Below are 27,727 nucleotides of genomic sequence, written 5' to 3' on the forward strand. Positions count from 1 at the left end.
CGGCTCAGGGGGGTTAATTTGAGGCTCTTTTCTTTCTTTTTCTCCCTCTCTCTTCTTCCTCTGTAAACCCTCCCCCTTTTCCCCCCTTTCAAAGTCCCGGGGCAGGGGCTGGTGGTTCCTTTGCGCGGCGGGTTAATGGGCGGTAATTTGGTACCCTTGGGTGCACTTTGTTCTGCCCCTGTTCATTTGAATGCAAATGGGTGACCTGGACCCGACAAGGTGCTTATTAAATTGCGGTTTCCCTCCCTGCCTTTTCCGGAATACAGACTTAGAGGAGAGAGGCTGCGCCCTGGCCCAGTCCGGTACGACTCGGCTCGGCGCGCCATGGCAAGCTCGGCTTCCCTGGAGACCATGGTGCCCCCGGCCTGCCCGCGCGCAGGAGCGTCGCCGGCCACTTCCAAGACTCTGGCCTTTTCCATCGAGCGCATCATGGCTAAGACGTCGGAGCCCCGCGCGCCCTTTGAGCCCCGGCCGGGGGCACTGGAGGCGGATAGCGGCCAGGGCAAGAAATTGCTCAACCTCTGCTCGCCGCTGCCCTGTATGATCCCCCTCCAGCCCCTAGGCTACGAGGTGCCGTCCAAGACGCTGCTCAGTTACTCTGAGCTCTGGAAAAGCAGCCTCCGGGCGGGCGGCAGCGGCGGCGGCGGAGGAGGAGGTGGAGGCGGCGGTGGGGGGGCCCCGGTGTGCGGCGCCAGCGGCTTGTGCAAAACCAACTGTGGCGTGTGCTGCAAGGCCGAGCTGGGCCTGGTACCGTCGGCGCTGCCCGCGGGCAGGGTCATCAAGCCGCAGGTCATCAACCAGGCCGTGGGGCTTCCGGCCAGCGGTTCGCTCTACTACTTCAACTACCTGGACTCCGCCACGTACCCGCCGTCTGAGCTCCTCGGCGGCCACCTCTTCCCGTCCGGTCTCCTCAACACACAGGCCCCCGCTGCCCTGGCTGCGCACCCCAAGCTCTTTTTGCTGGAGAACGCCAAGTTGGCCGGCCTGACCGCGGACAAGTTTGCCCATCCAGCCCCCTACGCCCATAAGGAGCGCTTGCCTGCGCCGCTGGAGCAGGTGCTGAAGGAGAACTCGGCCCTGACTGCTGAGCGCGGTGGCGTCAAGGGCCACAGCAAGCTGCCCGGTGGCTCAGCGGACGGCAAGCCTAAAAACTTCACCTGTGAGGTGTGCGGAAAGGTGAGGCTCGGGGTCCTCGGAATCTGGGAGGGGTAAGCAGCTGCTTCCTTGAGGGGCAGCCTGGACGGCCCCTTTCTCAAATTTGGGAGCTCCCTAGTAGCTGTCTACTCGAATTGAGAGCACAGTTGGGCCTCAGTTTCCTTTTCTGTAAAATGGGGATGCCTTTGTCAGCAGCCTCACAGGACTGGCACGAACAGTGGATTGGGAAGCTCTTTACAAAATGAAAAGGGCTGTGGTTTCTGAAGGGGGTTTTGGTTGGGGGAGGTGGTCTCTGCGCGCCCGCCCCCCAACCCTGCCAGGCGGACTCGGACAGACAGCCACAAGGCCCCCTTGTGTGCTTCCATAGGTGTTTAACGCTCACTATAACCTCACCCGCCACATGCCAGTCCACACTGGAGCCAGACCGTTCGTGTGCAAAGTCTGTGGCAAAGGCTTCCGCCAGGCCAGCACGCTCTGCAGACACAAAATTATCCACACCCAGGTACGTGGGCCCCGGGTCTGGCCCGACCCGTACCCAACACCCGGAACTAAGTGATGGGGTTGGGGAGAGAATGACCAAGGGTTCCCGTTATAACCCCCACCAGAGGCCCCTGTCCCTTCGGTGTGCCCCTTCCAGGTGCCCCCCAAGGTGGCTTCTCCTGGCCGGGGCCTCAGCCTCATGATGCGCACGCCCCTCTCCGCAGGAAAAGCCGCATAAATGCAACCAGTGCGGCAAAGCCTTCAACCGCAGCTCCACGCTCAACACACACATTCGCATCCACGCGGGCTACAAGCCCTTCGTCTGTGAATTTTGCGGCAAAGGCTTTCACCAAAAAGGTAACGTGTAGGGCGAGGCCCTCTCCTCACCTCCCCTTGGGTCTCGGCAGGTCATCGCTAGCGGGAAGGCAAAGAAGGATCTGGAGAGAGCGCGCGCGAGGGCCGCGGGCTCAGGCGCAGCATTTCTTTGGAATCGGGTTGTACGGGGTTTCGGTGGAAGCTCTCCGGGTTGGATTAGTAGAGCTCGCTGGACTCAAGCTGGTTGCACGGGGAGACTGTGAATTTGGGAGATGGGAAGAAGGAAAGGGGTAGAGGGAATGGAAGTTGGAAAAAGACAAGGTATCGCCCTATGGCGGAAGCGTCCCTTTGTAGCCGGGATTCTTTTGAAAATGGAAAAAAAAAAAAAAATTCGAGGCGTAATTCACCTCCTGGGACCAGTTTAGACTGGGGGAAACCGCTACTATCTCCAGCATTCCGCTTGGATTTTCCCAGGCACGTTCGGATCTCCAAGTGGTAGTTAGGGGACCATAGGGAGTAACTTTAAAAATAATAATAAGAAAATAATAATAATAGGGGACGAAGCCCGGGTTCATGCGAATTTCTTCGAGCGAGGCGGCGGCCCAGAGAAGGGCCCCATGCGTCTCTCTGGGCAGCACAAAAGTTTCCGGGCCGGCGGAGCTCAGCGGGAGGGATGCTGCGCGGGCCTCAGGCCCCGGCGGGGCTGGGACGCGGGGCGGCTACGCGGGACTCGGCCCTGCATCCTGTAGTGAGAGTCCAGGGCTTGACGCGTACGAAGTTTGACAACTTCTTCACTCGGAGAGGTCGCGCCTGCCTAGCCAAGCGTCGCCTTCTTTACGCGGGCACCTGAGCCAACCACGGGACACCCGGCCCCTCCCTGTCCCACTTTATCCGCCCCCCCCCCCTTTTTGTTTTTGGTCTCCTGTAGGGAACTACAAGAATCACAAGCTGACCCACAGCGGCGAGAAGCAGTACAAATGTACCATTTGCAACAAGGCCTTCCACCAAGTCTACAACCTGACCTTCCACATGCACACCCACAACGACAAGAAGCCTTTCACGTGCGCCACTTGCGGCAAAGGGTTTTGCAGAAACTTTGACTTAAAGAAACACGTGCGCAAACTCCACGACAGCGTGGGCCCCGCCGCCCCCTCCACAAAGGACCTGACTCGGACAGTGCAGAGCTGAGAGCTCCTGCCTCACCCTCCCTTCCAGTCCTATCCAACCCCCAAACAGATCACACGTATAAACTTATTTCTAAAATTAAGAGAAAGGAAAGAGAGAGAGAGAGAAAAAAAAAAGCTATAGCAGAAAGGCTAAAATCTATTTATCGAAACCAGCATATTTTTGGAAAGCTAAACGTTTCCTCGATGACTGGCAGCAAACGCCTGGCTCCCCACCTTTGTATATTCGGGAAACTTATTTAAACCCAGCGCGCCGAAACGTATTTAATTCCAGGCCTCGGCTTCTGGCTTCTCCTCCGGCGGCAGCGGGTTTTAACCCCAGCCTGTCACGTGAACGTCCCGGAAGAGCGCGGCGCCCCCAGCCATCTTTATACAGCCATGTAAATTCTCCTGTACACACGAACACGGAATATATACATATATAACTCAATAAACAGAATCCTTAGTGCGTCTTTTCTTTTACCCCCTCTACCCTCGCCGCAAATCAGCTCAGCAACCCTAAAGAATGAAAAAGAAATAGGCGTTTTAAGCATTTCTCGGCCGCGCACATGCGACGTTTTCTGAGGGCACTGGAACCAGGGTGAGGCCAGATCGGTCCTCCTGCCACGCTAACGTGTTCAGATCCCCCAGGAACCAAGGATGTAAAGGCCTACAACGGCCCTCACGTTGTATACCAAGTTTTTATTTGCTAACTGTTCTGACCAAGGGATTCTGGGTGTTGCCATATTTGGGTGAGTTTTTTTAAAAAGAAGGGATTCAAAGTGGCTAGATGTTGGAGAGCAGGTTTGGGGTGCGTGTCCTAGAGCAAAGAGCCGCACCACAGTGGGGTAAATGGCATGGGCACTGCCGCGCCGGGGCGCTTCTGGGCACACCCTCTTGTCTGGGTGATGTAAGGGGAGCCACTCTTCCACTCAATCATTCCTGGCGGCGAGAACTGGGGGCCAAGTGTCCCAGCCCATTCCGAGCTTTAGGGCTCCGCGGCCCGCGCTGTGGTCTGAGGCCGGCCTCCGGGTGCGGGGCGCCCTGCCGCGGGAGGGCGCATCCGGGCTCCTGCGGCTCGCAGCCGCCGCCGCCCCCAGCGTTCTGATTACCGCTCAGTTAGCCCATTTCCTGAATAGCTATCTCCGCCGCCGAGCACGCTGATGAAATGATCTCACGCTTGCTTTCTAAGTAATGACCCAAATTAAGAGAGAAAACAGAGACCCTTCAAACAGCATTACATTAATCATCTAATCATTCCCAGGAGGGGGCCGGCCGCCGCCGCCCCGTTTGATCCGAATCTGGATAATCAAGAGCTCGGATTACTGGCTCGGCGCGCCGGGCCTTCTCCTCCCGCCCCTAATATTCGCACTGCGATTCAGCCCACGTTTTCTGGAACAATGTTCCCCAGCGCCAGAAGGAAATGTGGCGCGGGGCCGGGGAGTGGGCTTCCACGCAGCCTCGCCACTGCAAGGGCTAGGGCGGCGGCGTCTGGGCGCTGATCCCACGCGGATTCCCACTGCAGGTGGAGGGTATTTGGAGGGAAAGATGGTTAATGCAAAAGGAAACTCCCAAGTAAGTCTGAAAGTGACTTGAGTGGGTATTATCCCAGAGCCCGGTATACAGTAGGCGCTTAGCGCTGCTTGCGCCAGGGACTCCCACAACCAAAGAAGCTCACATTGCCGGAGCTCTTGCTCCACGCCACTCAAACCATATTCTTTCTAACGTTCACAACCCGCAAGCTGGGGGGTGATTATTCTCACCCTGTGGAAGGATGGAGAAATTGAGGCAGAGATCAAAACTAAATGACCTGCCTAGGGTCCCAGGACTAGGTAGGGTCAGGAATCGGAGTCTAGACTTTTAGAAAATCCCAGCTGCCTTCTGTCCTCGTTGGTGGGGGAGGAGTGTCCCAGCTGGGACTCGGGAGAAGACGTTCGGCTGCTGGGTGGAAGTTCTGTCCAGGTCACAGCCAAAGGTTGGGTCCTCACCCCACCCCCCTCCCGATTCGCAGACCCATTGCGCGGGGAAGGAGAATTGTCGATTTTGTTTGCACAGAGGACAGCGACAGCTTCCTCAGGCTGTCGCGGGGGTATTTTTAGTACCTCCGATTCAGAAATAGGAACGTGTACATTAGAATTCCATTTCCTGAAAGGAGAGCGTCCTCGTTTTTTTTTTGTATTCCTCTCCCCCTCCCAAGTCTGGGAAGACGCAGCCAGGGGAGGGGGGCGAGGAAGCGAGGAGGAATTTAAATGTTAGCTCGTTCTGGCTGCATTTCGCTGAGGGGAGATTGGGACCCAGAGGGATATGCAGATTTAACTCCGAAATCTCGGTGGATGCCACAAACCCCAGGAAACCCCACATTGGGCGAGGAGGACTTGGCGGCTAAAGATACGGAAATAGCGCCTTGCTCTTCCCAGACATCTATCCCCAGGGGGCTTGCGGGCTGGTTTGAGGAGTCCGATCCTATCCCAGTTTTATCTCCTTAGGTTTTATTAGCCCCGCCTCACAGATACACACCCCTTCCCCATTTCTGGGAGCTCCTGGGTGCCCTCCGACTGTCTCAATCAAAAATCCTTTGCTTCTTGCATCTCTGAAAGGATCCTTGGCAGAGGGGCTTCTTGGAGACCAGACACTGGCCAGGACAAGTCCACCTTCTTCCTAAATAGTTCCAGAACTTTGGGCAAGTGGCAGACACCACAAAATTTAGCGCAGAAGCCTCCTCTTAGAGAATTGGGTTTAAAAAGTTGGCCTGCATTCAGGAAAGGTGATTCGGTTCTCCTCTTTCTCCTTAGGAAGAAAAGATAAATAAAAAATAGATGGGACACTCCCATCCAGGGAAATAACTTTCTAACCATCAAGTGAGAGAATGGTTCTCTGAGGAAATTCTTCTGTAATGTTTTCACAGGAGAAAGACTAAAAGGGTTGCCCATCTCATAAACTGGAGACATTTATTTTCAGGTGATGGTTCTGAAGAGGGTTGAAGATCCCATGTTTGCAAAGGACTGCAAATGAGATAATACTAACGCGTGGAACAGGAGGCATTTCTCTCTTGGACTGCTCATCTCTCTCTGCCGTCGGGGAGAGGTAAGGAATCAGAGCTCTGAGTGGAACCTGCGCAGTTACTTGACTACTCCAACCTCCTTGAGGTTGTTCCCTCATAACCTGATTGTTACTTAACCTTCACACCAGCACCTGTCAATCGCTCTGCCCTGAGAAGGTGTTATTTCACATCTGGTGGTAATTGTAGATAAACAGAGTTCTTCTGTATCTATAGGGCTTAGCGCTGCTTGGCTTGAAGTCCCTCCTCCTCAGTTTAAGATGTCTGCTTCCTTCAGCTGGGGGGGATTCAGAAAAGGATTTCTTCACCTGGAAAGTAGTGTGAGGAGAAAAGGAACCTTCTATCTGTATGACTAAATACCTTTCGCAGCCAGTGCAGGTTCTGACGCCAACGCTAAGCTGTTGTAAGTAACTGTCCTCACTGAAATCCTTCTAGGTTATTCCCCATGCATAGGAATTGATGGGTGAAAGGTTCTATTTTCTGGGTTGTTGTTTTTTTTTTTTTTTTTGCCTCTTAATATTAATCTGTTTGCATGACTTGTAGTTTGCATTATTAACAAATGACTTAAACAAGGTAGTCATCAGGCACATATTAATATTCTAACCTTGATTAAATTGAAGAGGCCACCCTTAAAAAATTTTTTTTAAAAAAATCAAATTGCGGGGGAGGGGAATCCTGTCACAGACACAAAAAAGACTCCAATTATCTTTTCCCCTACAAGATGTTTGTTCTGTCCATGACTGCTCACACTTCAGCAATCTTGCCAGCAAGACTCAAAAAAAAAAAAAAAACCCTCCTTCTTCCAAAGCCACAGCCTTGTACATAACAGATTGTACAGTCCTATTGCCTTAGGCGAGTAAGAGGTTCCTCTCTGCAAAGAGCGACACAGAGAAGTTGCCAGCATCCAGACGCATTTTGGGGGGCACTTGTGCTCACTCTTGCCTCGGCTGCAGAAGTGTGTCTGTAAGGTCCCCATTTTGCTGTTTGGCTCACAAGAGGATAGGGAGTCGCCTAAGCCAGGCCCGAGAATCACAGCAACAAGGCATCCAGGTGTGCTGGTGGTGAATGAGCTGGGGAGTGAATAACAGTGAGGGGTGGGGGGGCGGGGTGCTGACAGAGAGAGGACTGGAGTCTTGAGAAAACGCTGGGAAATAAACAACCTCAAGGCAGCTGCGTTGCCCTTTTCCCTGCACTTCCCTCTCAAACGTCTGAGCAACCAGTTTGCTCCTAGAAACATGTTAATTGCCAACGGAGCTCATTAAGGCATGCACATGCAAAACACAGCAAGAAAGATTAATGGACAAAAGCGCAATAATGAACTGTCAACAATCGGGCCCATCTACGCGACCAGGATCACTCAAGAATGAGGCATTTAGAGGCAACAAAGGATTGTCTGGGACAGGAAGAAAAGACGACCTAGACTTTTGTTTAGTCAACACAATTGATTACAAATGAGAGATTAACAGGATAGCTTCAGATTTTTTTAAAAAGAGGCAGAAAAGAAAAGTCCAATTAAGTCCACCGAATGTTAACTACATTGCGTTCCATGCCTAGCCCCAAAGAAATTCTCATTAAACCATCCCTGGCGATCCCTTTTGGAAAGTAATTTGTCTCCCTGATGGAGCAGAGAAAGAGAATCGTGTAAAAGAAAGCGTTAGTTCTTGGCACAATGAGCTTAGGAGACACACTAGAAAGAGCCAAAGGGGGAGTTAATGAGCATCTGACAAACTGCTTGGATTCAGGCCTAGAGAACAGCGATGAAAAGATGAAATTGGCCAACAACTATTCTTTATATCAAACATAAAAAGGCCAATCTGAAATGGGGCTGCTCAAAACTGGTTGAAAGTACATAGCCCAAGAAAAGGGAGCCGCCGCCAGGCCCCTTGGTGGACACTGGACAGACAGAGGCAGAACTCAACCAGCCAAGAGCGAGGAAGTAGGCAGAAAGGTGGGCTTGCCAGCACAGAGCAAACTCTACCACGAGCCACACACCTTTGGTGGTGCTGATCTGAAGCTTTCGGTGCCCACCACCAACTCTCTGGATGTTTCTTTCATAAGTAAAAAATGTATCAGGCTAGCCTTTGAGGACTCCCTACAAGTTCTGGTAATCTGGTTATTAGCTCCCAGCATTCCTCAAACTATACCTCTCTCTCCTAGAGCTAAGACCACCCCCACCCCGCTCCCACCCACCAGGATACCAGATGTCCCTAATTCACATTCAGTTCTTCTACCCTCCGTCCTAGTGACCATTCAAAACTGTCACCCCCCTCCCCCCCAGGTGACTGCCTTCCTAATTCTGCACAGGGCACAGAAGTAGAAAGACACTCATCACCCACGGCTTTGTGGACCAGGTGATCAAGTATTTAAATTATTTCTCTTAGCTCATCTGGCATTAAGACACTGCGTCACTTTAATGTTTCCACTTTTTAACAAAGTAGGTCAACATATCTGTCTATTTCAGATGCATATTACATCCCAATTAAACATAAATGTCCAGACATTCCCAACAGCAGAAGTGTTTGGAGTTCTTTTACACTCAGTGTTCAGTAAAGCCAGGTAAAGAGAGCCTAACACTGTGTGTGATAGGGTTTTCCACTTCCAACTAAGGAGTGTGTTAAGCATCCAACTCTTTGAAACCCCATGGACTGTAGCCCACCAGGCTCCTTTGTCCATGGAATTCTCCAGGCAAGAATACTGCAGTGGGCAGCCATTTCCTTCTCCAGGGGATCTTCCCTACTCGGAAATTGAACCCAGGTCTCCCCCACTGCAGGCAGATTCTTTAGTGTCTGAGCCACCAGGGAAGCCCAACTTCCAGCTAAGGAACCCAGAACAAATTGTGCGGTTGCTTAATGCCTTATTTATTCCATATTTGATGTGGGACCGGTGCCACCTCAGATACTAGAGTGCAGCCTTGAAATCTTGATTCTAGGTTTTGTATTCTTACTCTCAAATCCTTGGTAACAGCTATCATATTTCTGAGGTCTTGGCTTGCACTTCAGGCTTTGCTCATGCTTCATGAAAAAAATATATTGGTGCCTAGAAGTAAAGAATGGGGAAGAAAAAGTATACCAATTCAAAATAAAAACAGTCATCTAGGATGAAAGACTGGCTCTGGTTTTCAAAGCACAGAGGTGTTATACAATCTAGAAAGGTAGATTTCAGGAAATAGAGGAGAAAGTGAGACATTTCTATTGTAGATCAATCAGAATCTGATATAATGTGTTTTTTATCAGGGCATCCTGTGAAGGCCATGTGACCTGACACATCACCTTTGTGGTTTCTCTCCTTCGGTGGTCTTCAGTCCTGGGTCATTTTTGGAGTTCTTTCCTTCCTCAAGGAGTTTCACTGTCCTCATTTTGCCCCGCCCCCACAAAGTGCAAGGTGATGAATTGCCTTGGGAAAGATAACTTATTATTTCTAAGGAGAAAATCCAGTGAGTGGTTAGGAGCCTGGGGTCTGGCATCAAAACAGCTGAGTTCAAATCCTAGCTCAGATACTTCTCAGGGAAGACTACCTTGTCTCTGTTTCTTCATTTGCAAAACAGGAATAGTTTCTATCATGCCTGAAACTAATAAAACGTTCTGTGTCAATTGTACCTTAAAAAGAAAAAAAAAAATTTTTTTTTTCTCACAGGGCTGTTGTGAGGCTTAAATGAGTTAACACATATAATTAGAACTTAGAATAGTACCTGGCATGTACACAGGAAGAATTCCAGAAGTTAGCGGTAATTATTAGAAAAACTCAAGTAGCAAAACATGAATGCAGAGCTTTCTAAAGAAATTTTACCTGTGTTATCTTGTTGACTCTTCATTACATATTCATTAGGTAAGTTTTCTCAGCCTCATTTTAAAGAGGGGCAAACCTAGTTGCTGAGAAGGTATGATTCCTGTTAGTTCACATGACTGGAAGGCGATGGACTGGGGACTCATACTCAGATGATTCTGTCTAAATATGGGTCATGGTTTTAAAAGGACGGTGTACAAGAACCGCATAACATTTTTGTTTAAAATGCATCTGATGGGAATATAAATTGATGTCGTCACTGTGGAGAACAGTATTGAGGTTCCTTTAAAAACTAAACACAGGGGCTTCCTTGGTGGTCCTGTGGTTAAGAATGTGCCTTGGGATAGCGGGGCACAGGTTCGATCCCTGGTCAGAGAACTATGATCCAACATGCTGCAGGGCAACTAAGCATGCATGCCACTATGAAAGAGCCCGTGTGATGCAATGAAGATCCCATGTGCTGCAACTAAGACCAGATGGAACCAAAAAAAAAAAAAGAAAAAACTAAACATAGAACTACCATATGATCCAGTAATCCCACTACTGGGCACAAACCCTGAAAAAAACCATAATCCAAGAGGACACAGGTACCCCAGTGCTCATTTCAGCACCGTTTATGATAGCCAGGACATGGAAACCTAAAAGTCCAATAGCAGAGGAATGGATACAGAAGATGTGGCAACATACAGAATGGAATACTACTTGGCCACTCACAGGAATGAAACAGGGTCATCTGTGGAGATGTGGATGAACCTAGAGTCTGTCGTACAGAGTGAAGTCAGTCAGAAAGAGAGCAATGAGTACCGTATATTATTACATACACATGAAATCTAGAAAAATGGTACAGATGAACCTACTTCCAAGGCAGGAATAAAGATGCAGATGCAGAGAGTGGACACGTGGACACAGAGTGGGAAGGGAGGGTAGGACGAACTGGGAGATTAGGATTGACATATGTACACTTCCATGTGTTAATGTAAAATAGATAGCTAGTGGGAACCCGCAGTAAAGCACAGAAGCTGAGTTCATGCTCTGTGATGACCCGGATGGGTGGGATGGGGGCGTGGGTGGGAGGGAGGTCCCAGAGCGAGGGTATGTATGTATGCATAAGGCTGATTCACTTCTTATATAGCAGAAACTAACACAACATTGTAAAGCAATTACGTTGCAATAAAAGAATTTTTTAAAAAAGAAAAAGGCACCTGAATTCCATTTACTGAGATGCTGGGTTAACAGTTCTGCTCTGTAGCCCAGGAATCTGCATTGTAACCTGAAGCAGTTGGTTCCTGACTACACTTAAGAAACACTGATTTAGCATCTGTGTTCTTTCCACCTCACAGTGATGCTGCCTTTAAAAGATGAAAGGACTGTGGCCCACTAGGCTCCTCTGTCCATTGAATTTTCCAAGGAAGAATACTGGAGTGGGTTGCCATTTCCTATTCCAGGGGATCTTCCCAACCTAGCGATCAAACCTGTGACTCCTGCATGGGCAGGCAGATTCTTTACCACTGTGCCACCTGGGAAGCCCCAGTAACACCCTTAGGGCTTCATAAATTAATACACTTATTCATCCAACAAATATGATAAGAACACCTCCAATGTGTCAGACACTAGGCTGGGTGCTGGAATTACAAGGAAGAGAAGAACATAGTCTCTGCCCCAGAAAAGTGTGAACGTTAAGTTGCTCAGTCGTGTCCGACTCTTTGCAACCCTGTGGACTGTAGCCCACCAGGCTCCTCCGTCCATGGGATTCTCCAGGCAAGAATACTGGAGTGGGTTGCCATTTCCTTCTCCAGGGGATCTTCCCTACCCAGGGATCAAACCCAGGTCTCCCGCATTGCAGGCAGATGCTTTAACCTCAGAGCCACCAGGGAAGCCCTTATAATAGAGTAAAGGTGAAAATCACATACAACAAAAATCCCCATGCAATACCTGGTCATGAAGATGAAATTCGCATTCAGTCCTGTCTGGGGTGGGGTGTGTAGTGGACATCTGTTTCTTTTGCCTGCTGATCATCATTCTCCCCTCTGGTAACAACATCAACATTTCCTTCTGAGACACCATCTCCCCTCCACTCTCCATCCATATGGTTAAGGTGGGTCCCTCCCTCCATGGTGGGCATGTGACCCAGGTCTGAGCAATCAGAGTACGGCGTCTTCCTGGCCATGGTGACTGGCTCAGGACCGGTCACATGACCCAATCAGAGACTTGTAAGTTGCGCCCTGGCGTGGGTCAAGGTGGAAGCCGTGCTCCTGAGGTTCGGGAGTGGACTCAGCCTAAGTTTGGGGACCGGTGTACACGTGTTTGTTACAGTGTTATGGTGTATGCATGTTTGTTACAATATTCAGACCTTCCAGTACTGAAAGTATTATAGGTGGAGAGGGAGAGGAATCGAAAGGAGGCCCAGAAAGACCCTGTTGGACTCTGGTATGATTGAAGCCGGAGGCACACATGGACTTCATGGCTATTTGCTCTAAAATGGAGTCTCCCAGCTCTCACTTCTGCGACTCTGATGGACGTTGGGCAGAAAAAAGGGAAGTGTGAGATGCTTGACTAGAGAAAGTCGTGCCTGCATTGAGTCTTCAATAAGCAGGAGGCATTACCAACGGAGAAATGGAAGGAGAGCCATCTCATGGCAGCCCACGTGAAAGCCTACAGGTGAAAGAAGGACGGTGAGTTGAAGCGTCTAGATGCGGTTGGGTGTGGCTGGGTTTAATATGAAGAGCGTGACTTTGAAACTTAGTTGTGCCTCTGAGCAACTGTAAGACTCTGCGCTACAGTGTTGTCTTCTCTGAAGCTGAGATGTCTTCTCTGCCAAATGGGTGCAGTAACATGGGCCATAAGGATTCGATGCAGTGGGGCTAATCAAACACCTGATCCATTGCAGGTGTTTAGGTAAATAACTGTGATGATTATCACCGGAATGTGAGGCACCTTAACTCATTATTGACCAGATGATTTTTGCTGAAACTGCTGCTTGTGATTGGCAATTTTTATTTTGACAAACCAAAAATTAATTGTTACTTAAATAACACTTTGTGGATTATTACATTCAATAATTATACCCAACACACCTGTAAAGTCTTATGTACCGTGAGTTTCATTTTCACTTCCCATAACAGTCAATCACTAAGGTTTTTGTCTTTTTCTTGGTCTAATATTGAGGTCACCTGATTTAGAACTATATTCTGAAGAACTGTCCTCTTCAGAGACACTAGTATATGTATTGCTCAAACAATCAGAGGAAGTATCTGCATGAAGTTCACCAAAAAATTCTTCATCACTCAAAATTTCACCATGCACCATTTTTGAAAATTTTTCAGTAATAAACTTGAGTTTATAATATACACGAGATGGAAAAAAACCTAATGGAGCAAAATGTGCTAATGATAGCAGTAAGTTGTATAATGAACCTTTGATGAATTTTAAGCTCTAACAAACATCACAGCTCTAGTGATGTTAATTGTATCACTCTCTAAAACAAATTGATATATCCCTGGTCAATAATGTTCAGATAACAAAAGACAAACCACATATCAATGATGTGATTTAAGAGGGAGGGACTGTCGGCATTCTGATTTCCCACGTGGTCCAATGGAGTGTTCTGCTGGAGTTTGAGGTGTCTTAGGGCAAAGATTGGTACCCTAGCACCCTGACAGCATCTGCCTGGCTGCTGAAGCCTGCCTATTTCTGAGTAAAGCAGGGAATATAGATCAAATATCATCAACTTTGTGGAGTACCCTAGGCTAAGCTGCGTGACTAAGCTTCTAACATTGAGACCCAGTTGCCTCATCTTTAAATTCTTTGCCAATAGCAAGGCTGTTAGAAGGACTTAAGTGAGATAATATGTGTAAAGTGGCAGGCACATAATTGACATGCAATAAAGTATAGCTTTTTACTCTGACTACTAATCGCTAATACTACAGTTGTTACCCTTCAAATTTTGAGGTCTGTGATGCAATGTTTTGTTTTTTTGTAATTTGATTTATTTGGGGCTGGGCTGGGTCTTCGTTGCTGCAGGGGCTGCTCTCGAGTTGCATTGCCCAGGCTTTTCATTGCGGTGGCTTCTCGTTGCACAGCACAGGCACTAGGGCACGTGGGCTTCAGTAGCTGCAGCACGTGGGCTCGCTAGTTGTGGCTCACGGGCTTAGGTGCTCCTTGGCATGTGGGATTCTTTACCACTGAGCCACCTGGGAAGGCCCTGCAAGTTCTTTAGCAAAGTGAGCACTGCAAGGGCAAGGTTGTCTGCCTTGCTCATTGCCATGTTCCCAGCGCTTGGTGCATAGTAGGTACACGAAAATGAGCGGGTAAGAACCTCCACTCCTCCCCACGGGCAGGGAGGTTACCCGCTCAGTCTTCTGGGCAGCCACTGGCACTCTCATAACAATTCAGTCCTAAAACATTTACTGAAGGCTTGCTATGTGCCAGCCATTGTGGTGAGGATACAGCTGTGAACACCACAGACTTTGACCTTATGGATCTTAACATCCTAATGGTGGGACACAGGTGATGAACAAGCCAAGAAACAGGAGACAGATTCAGATGTTAGTAAACACCAGGAAGGAAATCAAAGAGGGTGACTTGATAGAACATATATGAGAAAGCTACTTGAAATAAGTCGTCGGTACCAGTCATGATACAATTCAAGACCCTGTTGTATCCAGGCACCAGCTAAGAGAAGCATCAGCATAACTCAAGTTGGCCCCTGGAGTCAATCCACTTGGACTTAATCTCAAAGCCTCTCCTCCCCCCACAACTCCTAATTATCCATTGGTTGGTATAGCTCAAATCTGCTTGGGACTTGGTAAAAGGGTTTTCCATGGTATGATACACAAAAGAAAAAGCACCCCTGGGCAGTGAGTGCTATAGGCCATTGACCCACATATCATTTTCCCACTGAATGACACAGTAATTGATCAAAGTTAAAAAAAAAATTTATAGAAAGAGATACTGCTGCCATGTTTTTAAAGCGCGCGTTTCTCAGCCAAGTCTCCAGATGGAATCACCGAAGCAACACATCCTTGACTTAAATGTGACTGTTTAACAGTTATATTGGGTAGGCCATATTTTTCCACAAGGAGGTGGTTGCTTGTCTTAGGAACTTGAGACTCTTAACAGACTTTTGGGTGAGAGCTTTCCAGGATACCAGTCTTTTTCTCTCACTTCCTGAAGTCACAGAAGTCAGAGACCTGGCCGAAGTGTCAGGAGAGGGGAGTGACAGAGCGAATTATTACACAGCTCACGGAGTGATGAGGCTCGTAGGGTGTCCTCATGCTGGTAACTGCCGCTAATGATGCTTCACAAGCATAAGCATGGTTGCATTGTTTGTTTTCGCCTGAGCATTGTCTGCTTTCCCTCCTGGTTATCAGCCTTCTGGTTTTGCTTTGAGGGAGCTGCCGTTCTCCACTGAGCACAGATCCTTGGTATTGTGAAGAAGTCCCCCCTGGGACATGTCCACCAGCCAGGGTACAGGTGTGGAGCTTAAGTTGAATTATGCAGATACTTGATTTGGAATTCAACTCTTGAGCAGAGGGACAAGACTACAGATAACTGGACCTCATTCATTCCAAGGAGACCCGAGGGTCAGCCTGTTACATGAGTTGCCCTAATTCCTGCCCTTCCAAACTTTCTATTACAACGTCCCCCTCTGTTCTGCTAGCTCCCTCATAACCTTCCAATGAATTAATTTCCCACATAAATTAGCCAGAGTTCTCTTCTGTAGTTTATAACCAAAAAGACTGACTTCTACAGTAATCTCAGCCATGACCCACCTTCTCCTTGTAATCCTTAGAAACAGAACGTCTGAAGTTCAAGATTAGTTTTCCTTGCGCCTCATTTTTATAGTCTGCCTAAATCCCTTCTTCTGGTTGTGAGAATCTTTCAAGTAGATATGTCCTACTTTGCGACGTGAAAGAAGTTTGGAGGAAGAAAACTCTATAACCCTATCCACACATCGTATTTATATACAGAATAAAAATGTCTTCAGAGGTGGGGCTGAGGCTGAGCCAAGGAACTCAGGGAAAAGTTAAAAATACACCACCACCATGATGAGATTTAGGAAGATCTCTCAGGGAGGGAAACGGGGAAATGCTGATCAAAGGGTACAAACTTCCAGTTAGAAGTTTCATGCATTTTGGGGATCTGATAGACAGCACTGTAAGTATAGTTAATAATACTGCATTTTATACTTGAAAGTTGCAAAGAGAACAAATCTTCAATGTTCTCACCACAGAATATGAATGGTAATTATGTGACGTGATGGAGGTGTTAGCTAACACTGTAGCGGTAATCGTTTCACAATATACGTGTATCAGATCAGCATGTCATGCATCTTATAATTGATATAACGTCATGTCCGTTTATCTCAATAGAACTTTGGGAGAAAGAGTGAAATACCCCTCTTCCCCACCAAAACAATAAAGAAGAGTGAGCTCTTAGGATATAATCTGGTTATTTTTTGCAGTACTCCCATGATGTAGGAACAATTTAAGTGTGGTTGACTGAAAAAGAGGACATCTCAACATAGACTTTAGGAAGATTCTGACTGAGGTCAAGTGGTACCATGGAAGAAGTCTGGTTTCCCTTCCTGGGGTCTGAACCTAGAAGTCTGTGCCTTGTCTGTTGCAGGACATGGACCCTAAAACCCGGTGGACCTAAGAGCCAAGAACCGTCATTTATCATTTGTCCCTTTCCAAAAGTAAATCAATCTAATTTCACTCAAAACCACTTTTTAATAAGGTAGTCAATAAAAGGATTAAGTCAAGGTAACATATGGGAGGAAAATAGACGAGCTACTAGGTTACTGAGAGAAAGCGTCCCTGAGCTACTAGGGTCACTGATAGTGACAGACACTGAACTTCCTCGTAGCCGTAAGAGGAAGGCCAGTGGGTTATATTCTGACATTCTCCAAGAGACGCCAGAAAACAGAACAGCTTCCTTGATCCGATTTGTCTTAATAGGTTTCAAGTTAGCTCTTTGGTCTTGAATATTGGGAAGTGTGCACCCAGAAACCCGCACACAGGTAAACACCAGCTGGGTTGTATAGTCATAACCAGAAGGTGCTAGCCGACTTCTGTCATGTCCAGAGCTCACAGAGGAAAAAAAATGTGGAAAGTCAAAATGCTCTGACTTGTGGCTAATTCATGAAAATGCATGACTTTTAGATAAATTGTCCTCTTGGCCTGAATTTTCTCTCACGTAAATTTCTCACATACTACACGTCTGTGATAACATGTGTAGGGTTTCTCTGGGGAGGAGAGCAGAGCAGAGTTGGATGTCTTGAGTGAGCCAGAGTAAACGTGGGATTTAAACTGTAGGCCGAAGATTAATTTGAAGAAGATGCGGGGTCTCGATGGCTTTCTCTCAAATCTTTAAAATTGACATAAGACCACTGACGATCTACTGCAGAGGAATATTGTGTTGGAAGAAGAATGCACTGATGTTTGCTGTTGCGTCCCTCAAGGGGTGCTCCGCAGAACTCACAAGTGGAAGCTGTATGCTTAAAGTACTCCTCACATCACTCCTGCTTAGATCGTGGGAAATCAATAGCTTCGGAAGTCAGTATTAGGCATTCCGTCCTCTGGGAAAATAGATGCCAGAGTGCCTGCAAGAGAGAAGAGATTTTCATTTCCCCATGAGGTTTTTTTTTTTTTTTTTAAATGGTGGCTGATTTTGTTTGTTTGGAGTTTTCCCCACATCTGATAGTTTGCACCTGCGTTTCTTGTTCTCAGCTGTAGAGTGGGCTCTTCTCCCTCACTGTTCTTGTGGCTGGCTCCTGCTCATCCTTTGAGCATAACCTGCATCACAAAGGTCTTTATTGGAAACGAAGGACGTACATAATATAGTAACGTTGGGGGTGGGTCTGGTCTTTGTGAGGCTTATCCTTGAAAAGAGCCCTAGCTCCCCTCGCTCCACCTCATTAATCCTAGGTGGGCTTGTATTAAGGCATGGCTTACTTTTTCCTTTGTTTTCCCTGAGTACACTGGGAGGACCACAGTGTGGGGTTGTCAGTCATGCATGTCCCATGCCAAGTTCCACGCTCATGAAATCTAGGTCTGAATGAAGCTAGGTACTTCCTCCTTTAAAAAAAAAAATCGAGTGTTGAAAAGGATATACAAAGTTCAGAAGATAACTGTTGCTGGTTCCCTCCTGTCTCTCAAATTGGGGGACAAGAACTTAAATCAGCAGCATTTATATTCTGTCATGAGAACTCACGGGCTTCCCTGGTGGCTCAGATGGTAAAGAATCTGAGACTCAGGTTCGATTCCTGGGTCGGGAAGATCCCCTGGAGAAGGGCGTGGCTACCCACTCCAATATTCTTGCCTGGACAATCCCATGGACAGAGGAACCTGGCAGGCTATAGTTCATGGGGTTGCAAAGAGTTGGACACGGTTGAACGACTAACACACATGAGAACGAGTATTTGTTTGGCATTTACTATGCACAGGAATTCTGTGAATAGTAGTTTTTATTTCTCTCAAACCTTCCGGGCACATGCCCTTTCATTTAGGGGAAAGGGGAATTCCCAAGGACTGCAGTGGGGCCCAGCTGTTATGCGGCAAGTGCTGATGACAGGGTTCACTCCCTCTGTGCCCGTTCCGCCTTCACAGGGTCCTCTCCCCTCCTGGCGCACCTCAATTCTGTGCCCCCTCAAAGCTCAGTTCAACATAACTTCCTTCCTCCAAGTGCCTCATTGAAAACCCTCACAGCTTTTTGTCCATAGCTCTTGTATAATGTGTGACATTTTTCTTCCTTGGATCACCAATGTCTTCTTCAGATCTCTTCCCCGGGGCTCAAGCATTTTCTGGTCTACCTCCAGCCTGAGGCTACAATCTCATCCTCTGTCTGCTGTCCTCCATGCTTTGCGGACTAGCTGTCCTGGTGTCTTTCTGTCCTTGCAATAAGCCACACCTGTTCATATCTCAGGCCCTAGAATATGCAGTTCCCTCTGCCTGATGTTAGAAAGATCTCCTGGAGTAGGGCCGGGCAACCCCCTCCAGTATTCTTTCATGGAGAATCCCATGGACAGAGGAGCCTGGCGGGCTACAGTCCATGGGGTTACAAAGAGTCGGACACGGCTGAAGTGACTTAGCACAGACTGCCTGATGTACTCCGTTCCCCATCATTATATTTAGCTCCTCTGTCTCATTGAAGACTCACCTCCAGTATCACCTCCTTGAAGATGTCTTCCTCAACACCTAGACCCATTCTCTAACCCCGTCTAGCATTATGCAAGGATGCAGGGCCTGGATTTTGTTTTCAGAATGGTCACAAGCCACCATTTTTGTCAGCTGGTTTTCTTGCTTGTGTTTCTGTCCTTCTCCAGTCTAAGCTCCATGAGGGCAGGGACCATGTCTTCCATGTTGATCGCACATCCCCAGCACCCACACGTCTGGACTAGCACAGCGCCTGGCTCACAATAGATGCCCAGTAACTGTTTGCTGCAAAATATCAGTCACTCTGCTTGTAGCCCTTGAATGCTTTACCATTTACCGCCCAAGAGTAAAAGCCTAATTCTGACTTTCAAGGTCCCACACCCATCCCCTTAAATTGGCATCTGAGCTTGTCTGCTTGTTTCCCCTCCCTCGCTCCATGGCCTGCTTGATATTGCTCACACATGCTGGGCAAGCCCCTGCCTCAGGACCTTTGCACTTTCCATGCCTTCCTCTGGAACTTTTTATCCCCATGGATTATCTCTCCCTTCAGGTCTCGAGGAAGGCCTTCCATGCCAGTCAGTTTGAAATGTGAAACTTTCCTCCTTTCTATGCCCATAGACTCACACTCACTCCCACTTTTTCCCTCTTCCCTTTCCTTCTTTATTAGGGCAGGGATTTTTATGTATTTTCTTCATTGCTGTATTCCTTGGATCCCAGAAGAGCACATAACACATAAGAGGTGTTTAGTAAATTTGGAATGAATGACTATCTTGGCCCATTGTTCTTCATGGCCCTCAGAGTTCCAGCAAACATTCACTGAGTATCTCATCGAAGAATGAATTAATCTGTCCCTGGATAGTAAATGTGGTCCCTTCAAAGAGTGTACCAGACATATTTGAATAAACTACAGGCTTCCCAGGTGGCGCTAGTGGTAAAAAAAAAAAAAAAAAAAAAAACCCACCTGCCAAAGCAGGAGATGTGAGAGACATGATTCTGATCTCTGGGTTGGGAAAATTCCCCTAGAGGAGAGCATAGCAACCCATTCCAGTATTCTTGGGTGGAGAATCCCATGGACAGAGGAGGTCTGGTGGGTTACAGTCCATAGGGTTGAAAGAGTCAAACATGACAAGCAACACACACGCAACACACACACACACGTCTTCAGCAAACACTTCGCAGTCTTTGAGAGAAATCATATTGCAGTAGTACTGCAAAGCGTTAGCTTTCAGTTAGCATTGGTGAGTCTGGCTAATCATGAATGAAATCTCCTCTCCTTGACATCTCTCCTGGCTTCCCCTTTGCAGACTCACAGTTTCTTTTCATTGAAGACCATCTCTGGGCTGAGAAGCTGGCTTCTGAGGATGGAGCAGTTCTATCAATGAATGGGGGTGTATAAACTTTTGGTTTAGCTTTATTCTTCAGCGAGAACAAAAAAAAAATCAGAAATTGTTGAAGAGGGTGGATTTATGAAGCATTTTTCAACCTTATTTCTCCAAAACTAAAAGCTGCAGTTCAAGAGCGACCTTAATTAGTATGGCTTTCTAGTCCCTGCAGGCCCCAAGGTGTGGGCTGGCAGCTGCTTCTGTAGCAGCTGGGCTGTGGGGGTCATATGAACCTTGTGAAGGGAAGTTGTCTGAGTTTGTTTTTATTTGAAGAAGTAGACCTTCCTTTCAGGATATAAGACATTTTCCTTTCGTAGAGCTCTTGGGACGTGTTCCTGCTCACCTCATTTTCTCCCAGGGTTCACGTTTGTCCTTGGGTTTGCTCTTTCTTCTCCGCCAGCATCTTGAGCTGCTCGCCACCCTAGCACTTGGCAACCTCTGCTTCTTTCACCGCTTTCCTCGCCCCTGCCCATTCTCATTTATAAGCTTCTTGAGCAGAGGGAGAGTAGGGGTTCCAAAAGAGAGAGAAAGCTCATGGAAAACGTTAATAAAAAGAGTAGGGACTTCCCTGGAGGTCCAGTGGTTAAGGCTCTGCGCTTCCACTGCAGGGGGTGCAGGTTGGATCCCTGGCTAGGGAACTAAGTTCCCACACGCTGCGGGGTATGGCCAAAAAAGGAATTGAGGAGACATAGGCATGACAGAAGCAAGGAGCTAACCAGAAAGGGTGAAAGTTGCCATGCATCAATTCTCCTGCCCACAAAATAAATAAGGATTTTAAAAAGAATATAATTCATTCTCCTCTTTTCATTAGTCATTTGGATTGCTAATTTACATTGCTAAATGTGAGTCACATTCTAACTACCCTTCTCAGATGATGAATGAAGGGGAAAAAAGTCTTATTTTAACCTTTTAAGAAATTTAGGCAAAAATATTTGCAGAATCCTTATGACCTTGACTTAAAAAACAAAACAATTACATCTTAACACAGTTTAAATGCTTCTGAGAGAGGCCTGTTGGAAATCCCTTCTTTAGAGTATTTTTACAAAGTATGAACATTCATGAAAAAATTGTAAGGGTTAAAAAGCCATAAATTTTCATAAAAACTCATCTTCTGTTAATAAAAAATGCCCCTCAAGCCAAATAATTTCTGAATCTTACTTCAGAATTTGCTTCTGTTCTGTAGCACTTAGACTGATCAATTTTCAGAAGTTGTAGGAGAGAAAATAAATTCTGTCTCCAAACGATGTTTATAATCTCAAATCTAAATTAAAACATGTCGATTCCACAGCAATAGTCACTATGGAAATAGAAACATATAGGCCTCGATTCTAAATCAAGAGAGTGTTTAGCTGGGTGGTATATATTTTCCATCATGTTTTTGAAAAATCTGTTACAGTGTATGCATTTTCAAAGGCTTGGATTTGATAAGCTTCTAAGAAATTGTACATGTGTGGGTCAGATTAGATTTAAATGTGCTTTGTACACTTTGCAAATGTGGTTTATAAAGTCTTGTCCCTATTAATGAAAATCCCTGTTGAACCATTAGACTTATTTTATGGGATTTTAAATAATAAACATATTTGAAATCCATGATAGCTTCTGTCACGGGCAGATATGGCTATATATTATCTCCATTCAAATTCGACTAAAAATCAAATGCTGCATTAATACTAACAAGTGTAGAATGGATTTTAAAGAGTTTAAATAGAATTGCCACTCACATCTCTATTTACACCTAATTATCAAGCTTTCTTTAGTTTTAGAAACTGTTTAAAAATATATTTGCTAGTTTAAAAAATTGTCAGCTAAAAAAAACCCCAGAAGTAATAATAGAAATAATTTATTCTAAAAGGTGTATTTTGCAAAAAAGAAAAAAAGAAAATATTTTAAATTTATTTAGAAGTTTTATATGTTAAGAAAGCTTTCCCCCCTGTGTTTGGCTGAATAAATGTTCCACCTTTTCAACTTTTTCTAGTAAATACTCAAGAAATACTTCTTCAACCAGAATCTGCATGCCTACTATGTGTTGGGTGATGTTCTAACATTGACTGTTACTGAAGTAACAAAAAACAAAACATATGCTGTGATCATTTTTGCTTTAAATAGCATATGCCAGGCATATAACTCCTTTACATAAAATACATAATTCCCATTTAGAAATGACATCATTCCTTTCTTTCAAGGAGCTCAAGATGTTTTTTGAGTCAAAACAGTTACCTTCACATTATCCGCCTGCACTTAATGAAAACCAAGTGCTACCTACTTTTTCCTGTACCTGGCATGCCTTTCTAAAAATTATGAAGAGTCCTTGGTGAAGACAGAGTGATACAGCCCTTCTGCCCATTCCTTGCCTAGCTAATCGTTTCTCATCAGTTGCAAAATAAGGGTGGCCCAGCATCCCCTTCGGAGAAGACAATGGCACCCCACTCCAGTACTCTTGCCTAGAAAATCCCATGGACAGAGGAGCCTGGTAGGCTGCAGTCCATGGGGTCGCTACAAGTCAGATGCGACTGAGTGACTTCACTTTCACTTTCACGCAATGGAGAAGGAAATGGCAACCCACACCAGTGTTCTTGCCTGGAGAATCCTAGGGATGGCAGAGCCTGGTGGGCTGCTGTCTATGGGGTCGCACAGAGTCGGACACGACTGAAGCGACTTAGCAGCAGCAGCATCCCCTTTCCCACAAAAAGATCTCTTGTCAAAATTCAGTCATTTTCCTTCTCCCTCTCTCTCCAACCCTTAGACTAGATCAGCATCTCTCCCTCTGCTGATACTTAGCTTCAGAAGTCACCTGCTTTGATACACCACACACTACCATGTAGTCTCATAATTAGCTGAGATCTTTCTCACTTGCAGCTGACACCTTATAGTCATGCCTCCAGACATTTTGAGATCCATGATATATGAAATTCAGATGTTTGAGTTTTTGCCCCCTTGTTCTAATAGAGTTAACCTAGGCACCACTTTTTTTGTTGTTGTTGATCTTTTCTTCTCTCTACTCAGCCTCACCCTGTTGGCTAGAGTACTCCTAAATTTCTCAGAGACTGGTACATTAGTGTTTTTCTTTGATCCCATCCCAACTTACTTTTGGTGTTTTTGAGCTGAAATGACCAGCTGTTCTGGAGTCACACAGATCCACTCAGTTTAAGCTCACAGTTCACTTAATAAATAATAGATAGGAAGTTTAGTTTAAAATGCTAAAAAAGCTCATGTATCATTTAAGAACTCTTAGCTGCAAGTAACATGCAAGAGGCTTAAAGGGTAAGGAAATTGACCATTTCACAGTGTAAGAAACTCAGAAGTAGGAGCCTCAGTTCTTTTTACGTGTGATTGTCTTAGATTGGTTCTCCTCTATGCAAAGTTCTCTTTGAGGCTGGTAGAAAGATGCTGCAGGGGACCCAGCCTCATGTGCAGCTCTGACAGTGTCCACGTGAATAATCTTCTACCTCTTAGAGGAGCAGGAGAAACTCTTCCAGAAACCCCCCCTACCTCGCTTACTCTCCTATTTCATTGGCCAGAATTTGATCACGTGTTCATTACTAAACCAATCAATGGCAGGGAGAAGGGGATTACCATAACTGGTTTAGATAAAAGGGTTTATGTAACCCAGCTTCCCTAAAGTGCTTGAGGCTTGGAAAAAGGTTACATTTGAATAAAATACAGTTGCAGTTAAGCAGGTGGAGGAAGTGTTATAAATGTTAGCTATCCAGTCACATTCACAAAGTCACAGTGGCATTTTGGAACTGATGGGTGATCTCCCCCAGGTGAGCAAAAGGAAGGCGAGTGTGATGTATTTATCTTTGGGATCACGAGCATTGTTTTCAATACATATCTCAGTACAGTAAAAAACACTGGGTGTATATAAATTTAATGTTGGAAATTCCCACATAAAAATATAAAATTCCCATATATAAAAAATTAAAAAATAATGATTTGTCTTACATTTTAGCAACATATACAATCACCGTGTTGTGTAAGTTAGCAATTATAACTAACAACAGAAACGATGCATTTGATAACCTATGCGTCCAAAGTTCAAAATATTATCAATGGAGATAATTAATTAGCCAAAATCATCTGAATACATTTTGTAATTTGTTTTCCTCTGAGTTGATTTGACATTTACATTAAACCCAGCTTTTGAAAAAAAAAATGTTTTTGATGCTACTTGGCATACCCTTGTACTACATTACGTGTTGCCGTAGAATTTACAAGATCAACATTTAGATGTCACCAGAGAGACATTCATCCTTGTACTGTGATAGACATTACCAGGCGCTCCCGAAGTGGCAGCAGCTATTTACACTGAACTTAAATAGACAACTATGGAAATGTCAGGAAGCATTACATTTTTAGAAGTTGGAAACATTGAATAGAATTAGGCTTTTTGTTTTTGATTTGCATTCAAGTGACCAAGATGTCTCTTTTGTGATAGAATGATTCCATATGGGCAGAGCAAAGACCAGGTAGCTATAAATCTCAAACCATGTACCACAAACCTTTAGAGCATCATTAAATTAACTTAGAGGGGGTCACCACCACCATTCTTTTCCCCCTCTATTATTTAGTTTTAAAAAACCCGGAAATATGAAAGAGCGTTATACATAGCCAGGGTAAGAGTAGATTCATTTCCTTTGAACTTAATTTTTTTACTATGAAAAAGTTCAAGCATATACAAAAGTAGAGAGAATAATATAATAAACCCACATATGTTCATCACCCAGATCCAACAGTTGTCAAGATTTGTGCCATACCAGTTTTATCTCTTTTTTGGCCGATTATATTTTAAAGTGAATCCCAGACATTACTTCATTTTACTCTCATATATTTCAGGATGTATATATATTTTTAAGTGTGTGCGTTTTCTTACAAAACCATAATGTAATTGTTACCAAACCTAATAAAATTAACAGTTAATATCATGTAATAGCCAGTCCCTAAAATATTCAAATATTCTAATTTCCCCAGTGAACTCTTTTTTTAAAAACAATTTATTGGCATATAATTAATTTATAATATTTATTAAAATAATGTTATTTAATACACTTGAGACATCATCCATACAAAGCTTTATTTTTTTAACTTTATTTTTGACCACATCGTATAGCATGCAGGAATCTTAGTTCCCCTGCTCCCTGCAGTGGAAGCACAGAATCTTAACCACTGGACCACCAGGGAAGTCCCTCATTTACAGTTTGTGTTAGTTTCAGGTATAGAGTGAATCAGTTATACATTTACATATATCTACTCTTTTTTAGATTCTTTTCCCATATAGGTTATTATGAGTATTGAGTTCCCTATGCTATACCGTAGGTCCTTGTGTGTGCTCAGTCATGTCTGAATCTTTGTGGCCCAGTAGATAGTAGCCTGCCACGCTCCTCTGCCCATGAAATTTTCCAGACAGGCATACTGCGGGGGGTGCCATTTCCTGCTCAAGGGAATCTTCCTGACTCAGGGATTGAACCCACGCCTCTTGCATCTCCTGTATTGGCAGGTGGATTCTTTACCACTTGCGCCACCTGGGAAGCCCTCAGTAGGTCCTTATTAGTTATTTGTTTTATGTATAGGTGTGTGTGTATATGTCAATCCCTACCTCCCAAATTACCCACCCCACCTTCTCCCAGGTAACAGCTGGTTTTCTGCATCTGTGAGACGATTTCTGTTTTGTCAGTTCACTTGTACCATTTTTTCCCTAGATGCCACATATAAGCAATCATGATACTTGTCTTTCTCTGATTTACTTCACTCAGTATGACAGTGTCTAGGTCCATCCATGTTGCTGCAAAAGGCATTATTTTGTTCTGTTTGAATGTTTATAACATGCCATTGTATGTAGGTACCACATCTTCTTTATCCATTCCTGTCAGTGGACATTTAGGTTGCTTCCATGTCTTGGCTGTTGTAAATCGTGCTGCAGTGAACGCTGGGGTGCATGCATCTTTTCAAGTTATGGTTTTCTCCAAATATATGCCCAAGAGTGGGATTGCTGGATCATATGGTAGCTCTGTTTTTAGCTTTTAAAGTCACCTCTGTACTATCCTCCATAATGGCTGCACCAATTTACATTCCCACCAGTAGAATAGGAGGGTTCCCTTTTCACCACACCCTCTCCAATACTTATTGTTTGTATATTTTTTTAAAAAATGTATTTTGGACATGTACACACTGCCGCATTTATTTATTATGTATTTATTTTTGCCTGCTCTGGGTCTTCATTGCTTCATGCAGGCTCTCTAGTTGTGAGCGGGGTCTGCTCTCTAGTTGCGGTGCACAGGCTTCGCATTGAGGCGGCTTCTCTTGTTGTGGAGCTTGGAGTCTAGGGTGCACCGGCTCCAGTAGTTGCGGCCCAGGGGCTCACTAGTTGTGGTTCAAGGGCCCTAGAGCGCTCAGGCTTCAGTAATTATGGCACATGGGCTCAGCTGCTCCAAGGCATGTGGAATCTTCCCCGATCAGAGATTGAACCCATGTCCCCTACATTGGCAGGCGGATTCTTATCCACTGTGCCACCAGGGAACTCCTGCTTGTAGATTTTTTTTATTATTATTATTATGGCCATTATGATCAGTATAAGGTGATAATCTCCTTATAGTTTTGATTTGCATTCTCTTATAATTAATGTTGATTAGATATTGAACATCATTTCATGTACTTTTTGGTTATCTATATGTCATCTTTGGAGAAATATCTATTTAGATCTTCCACCCACTTTTGATTAGGTTGTTTGTTTTATTGATACTGAGTTGCTCTTTGTTTATTTTGGATGTTAATCCCTTGTCAGTTGCTTGGTTTGCAGATATGTTCTTCCATTCTGTAGATTCTCTTCTGTTTGTTTTTGTTTTTATTTTTATTACTGTAGGAGGTGGATCCAGAAAGATCTTGCTGTGATTTATGTCAGAGAGTATTCTTCCTGTATTTTCCTCTAAAAGTTTTATAAAGTATCTGGCCTTGCTTTTAGGTCTTTAATCCATTTCAAGTTTATTTTTGTGTGTGGTATTAGAGAGTATTCTAATTTCATTCTTTTACATGTGGCTGTCCAGTTTTTCCAGCACCACTTATCTTTTTAAAATTTATTTTTAATGGACGAATAATTACAGTATTGTGTTGGTTTCTGCCATGCATCAACAGGGATCAGCCATAAGTATACATATGTCAGTTCCCTCCCACCTCATCCCACCCCTCTAGGTTGTCACAGAGCCCTGGTTTGAGTTCCCTGAGTCATACAACAAATTCCCACTG

The 27,727-nt window shown here is 45.4% G+C and overlaps 1 protein-coding gene and 2 long non-coding RNA genes across 13 annotated transcripts in view; 1 reads left to right on the forward strand and 2 right to left on the reverse strand.

Annotated features, from left to right (window-relative positions):
* Positions 1–324: 324 nt before the first annotated feature.
* The window catches only part of FEZF2 (FEZ family zinc finger 2), a 141,754-nt gene continuing 114,351 nt past the window's right edge, over positions 325–27,727 (forward strand). For 3 of the 10 annotated variants that reach the window (XR_008706013.1, XR_008706014.1, XR_008706009.1), the window contains exon 1: positions 12,488–12,626. Coding sequence is in view for 1 of the 10 variants with exons in the window: in XM_055557460.1 (XP_055413435.1) it covers positions 325–1,176; positions 1,523–1,657; positions 1,860–1,992; positions 2,879–3,138 (1,380 nt within the window). In the remaining 9 variants the exon portion in view is untranslated. Of the gene's footprint in view, positions 1,177–1,522; positions 1,658–1,859; positions 1,993–2,878; positions 4,689–4,713; positions 5,089–5,742; positions 5,878–6,071; positions 6,575–9,404; positions 9,546–12,154; positions 12,627–27,727 lie in introns of those variants that run through there. The other 7 variants (XR_008706008.1, XR_008706011.1, XM_055557460.1 and 4 more) reach the window with 6 other exon arrangements.
* LOC129634945 (uncharacterized) lies at positions 4,442–6,281 on the reverse strand. 2 transcript variants are annotated; one of them, XR_008706019.1, is made up of 3 exons: positions 6,138–6,281; positions 5,216–5,900; positions 4,442–4,632 (listed from the first exon to the last, which is right to left on the reverse strand). It is a non-coding gene; the product is annotated as an uncharacterized LOC129634945 (long non-coding RNA). The 2 variants fall into 2 exon arrangements; XR_008706018.1 differs by having other exon boundaries at positions 5,631–5,900; positions 6,138–6,276.
* On the reverse strand, positions 9,006–12,022 carry LOC129634946 (uncharacterized). The gene is made up of 2 exons (XR_008706020.1): positions 11,887–12,022; positions 9,006–9,207 (listed from the first exon to the last, which is right to left on the reverse strand). It is a non-coding gene; the product is annotated as an uncharacterized LOC129634946 (long non-coding RNA).

This window comes from Bubalus kerabau, chromosome 20 (assembly GCF_029407905.1).
Source record: "Bubalus kerabau isolate K-KA32 ecotype Philippines breed swamp buffalo chromosome 20, PCC_UOA_SB_1v2, whole genome shotgun sequence".
NCBI classification, from domain to species: domain Eukaryota; kingdom Metazoa; phylum Chordata; class Mammalia; order Artiodactyla; family Bovidae; genus Bubalus; species Bubalus kerabau.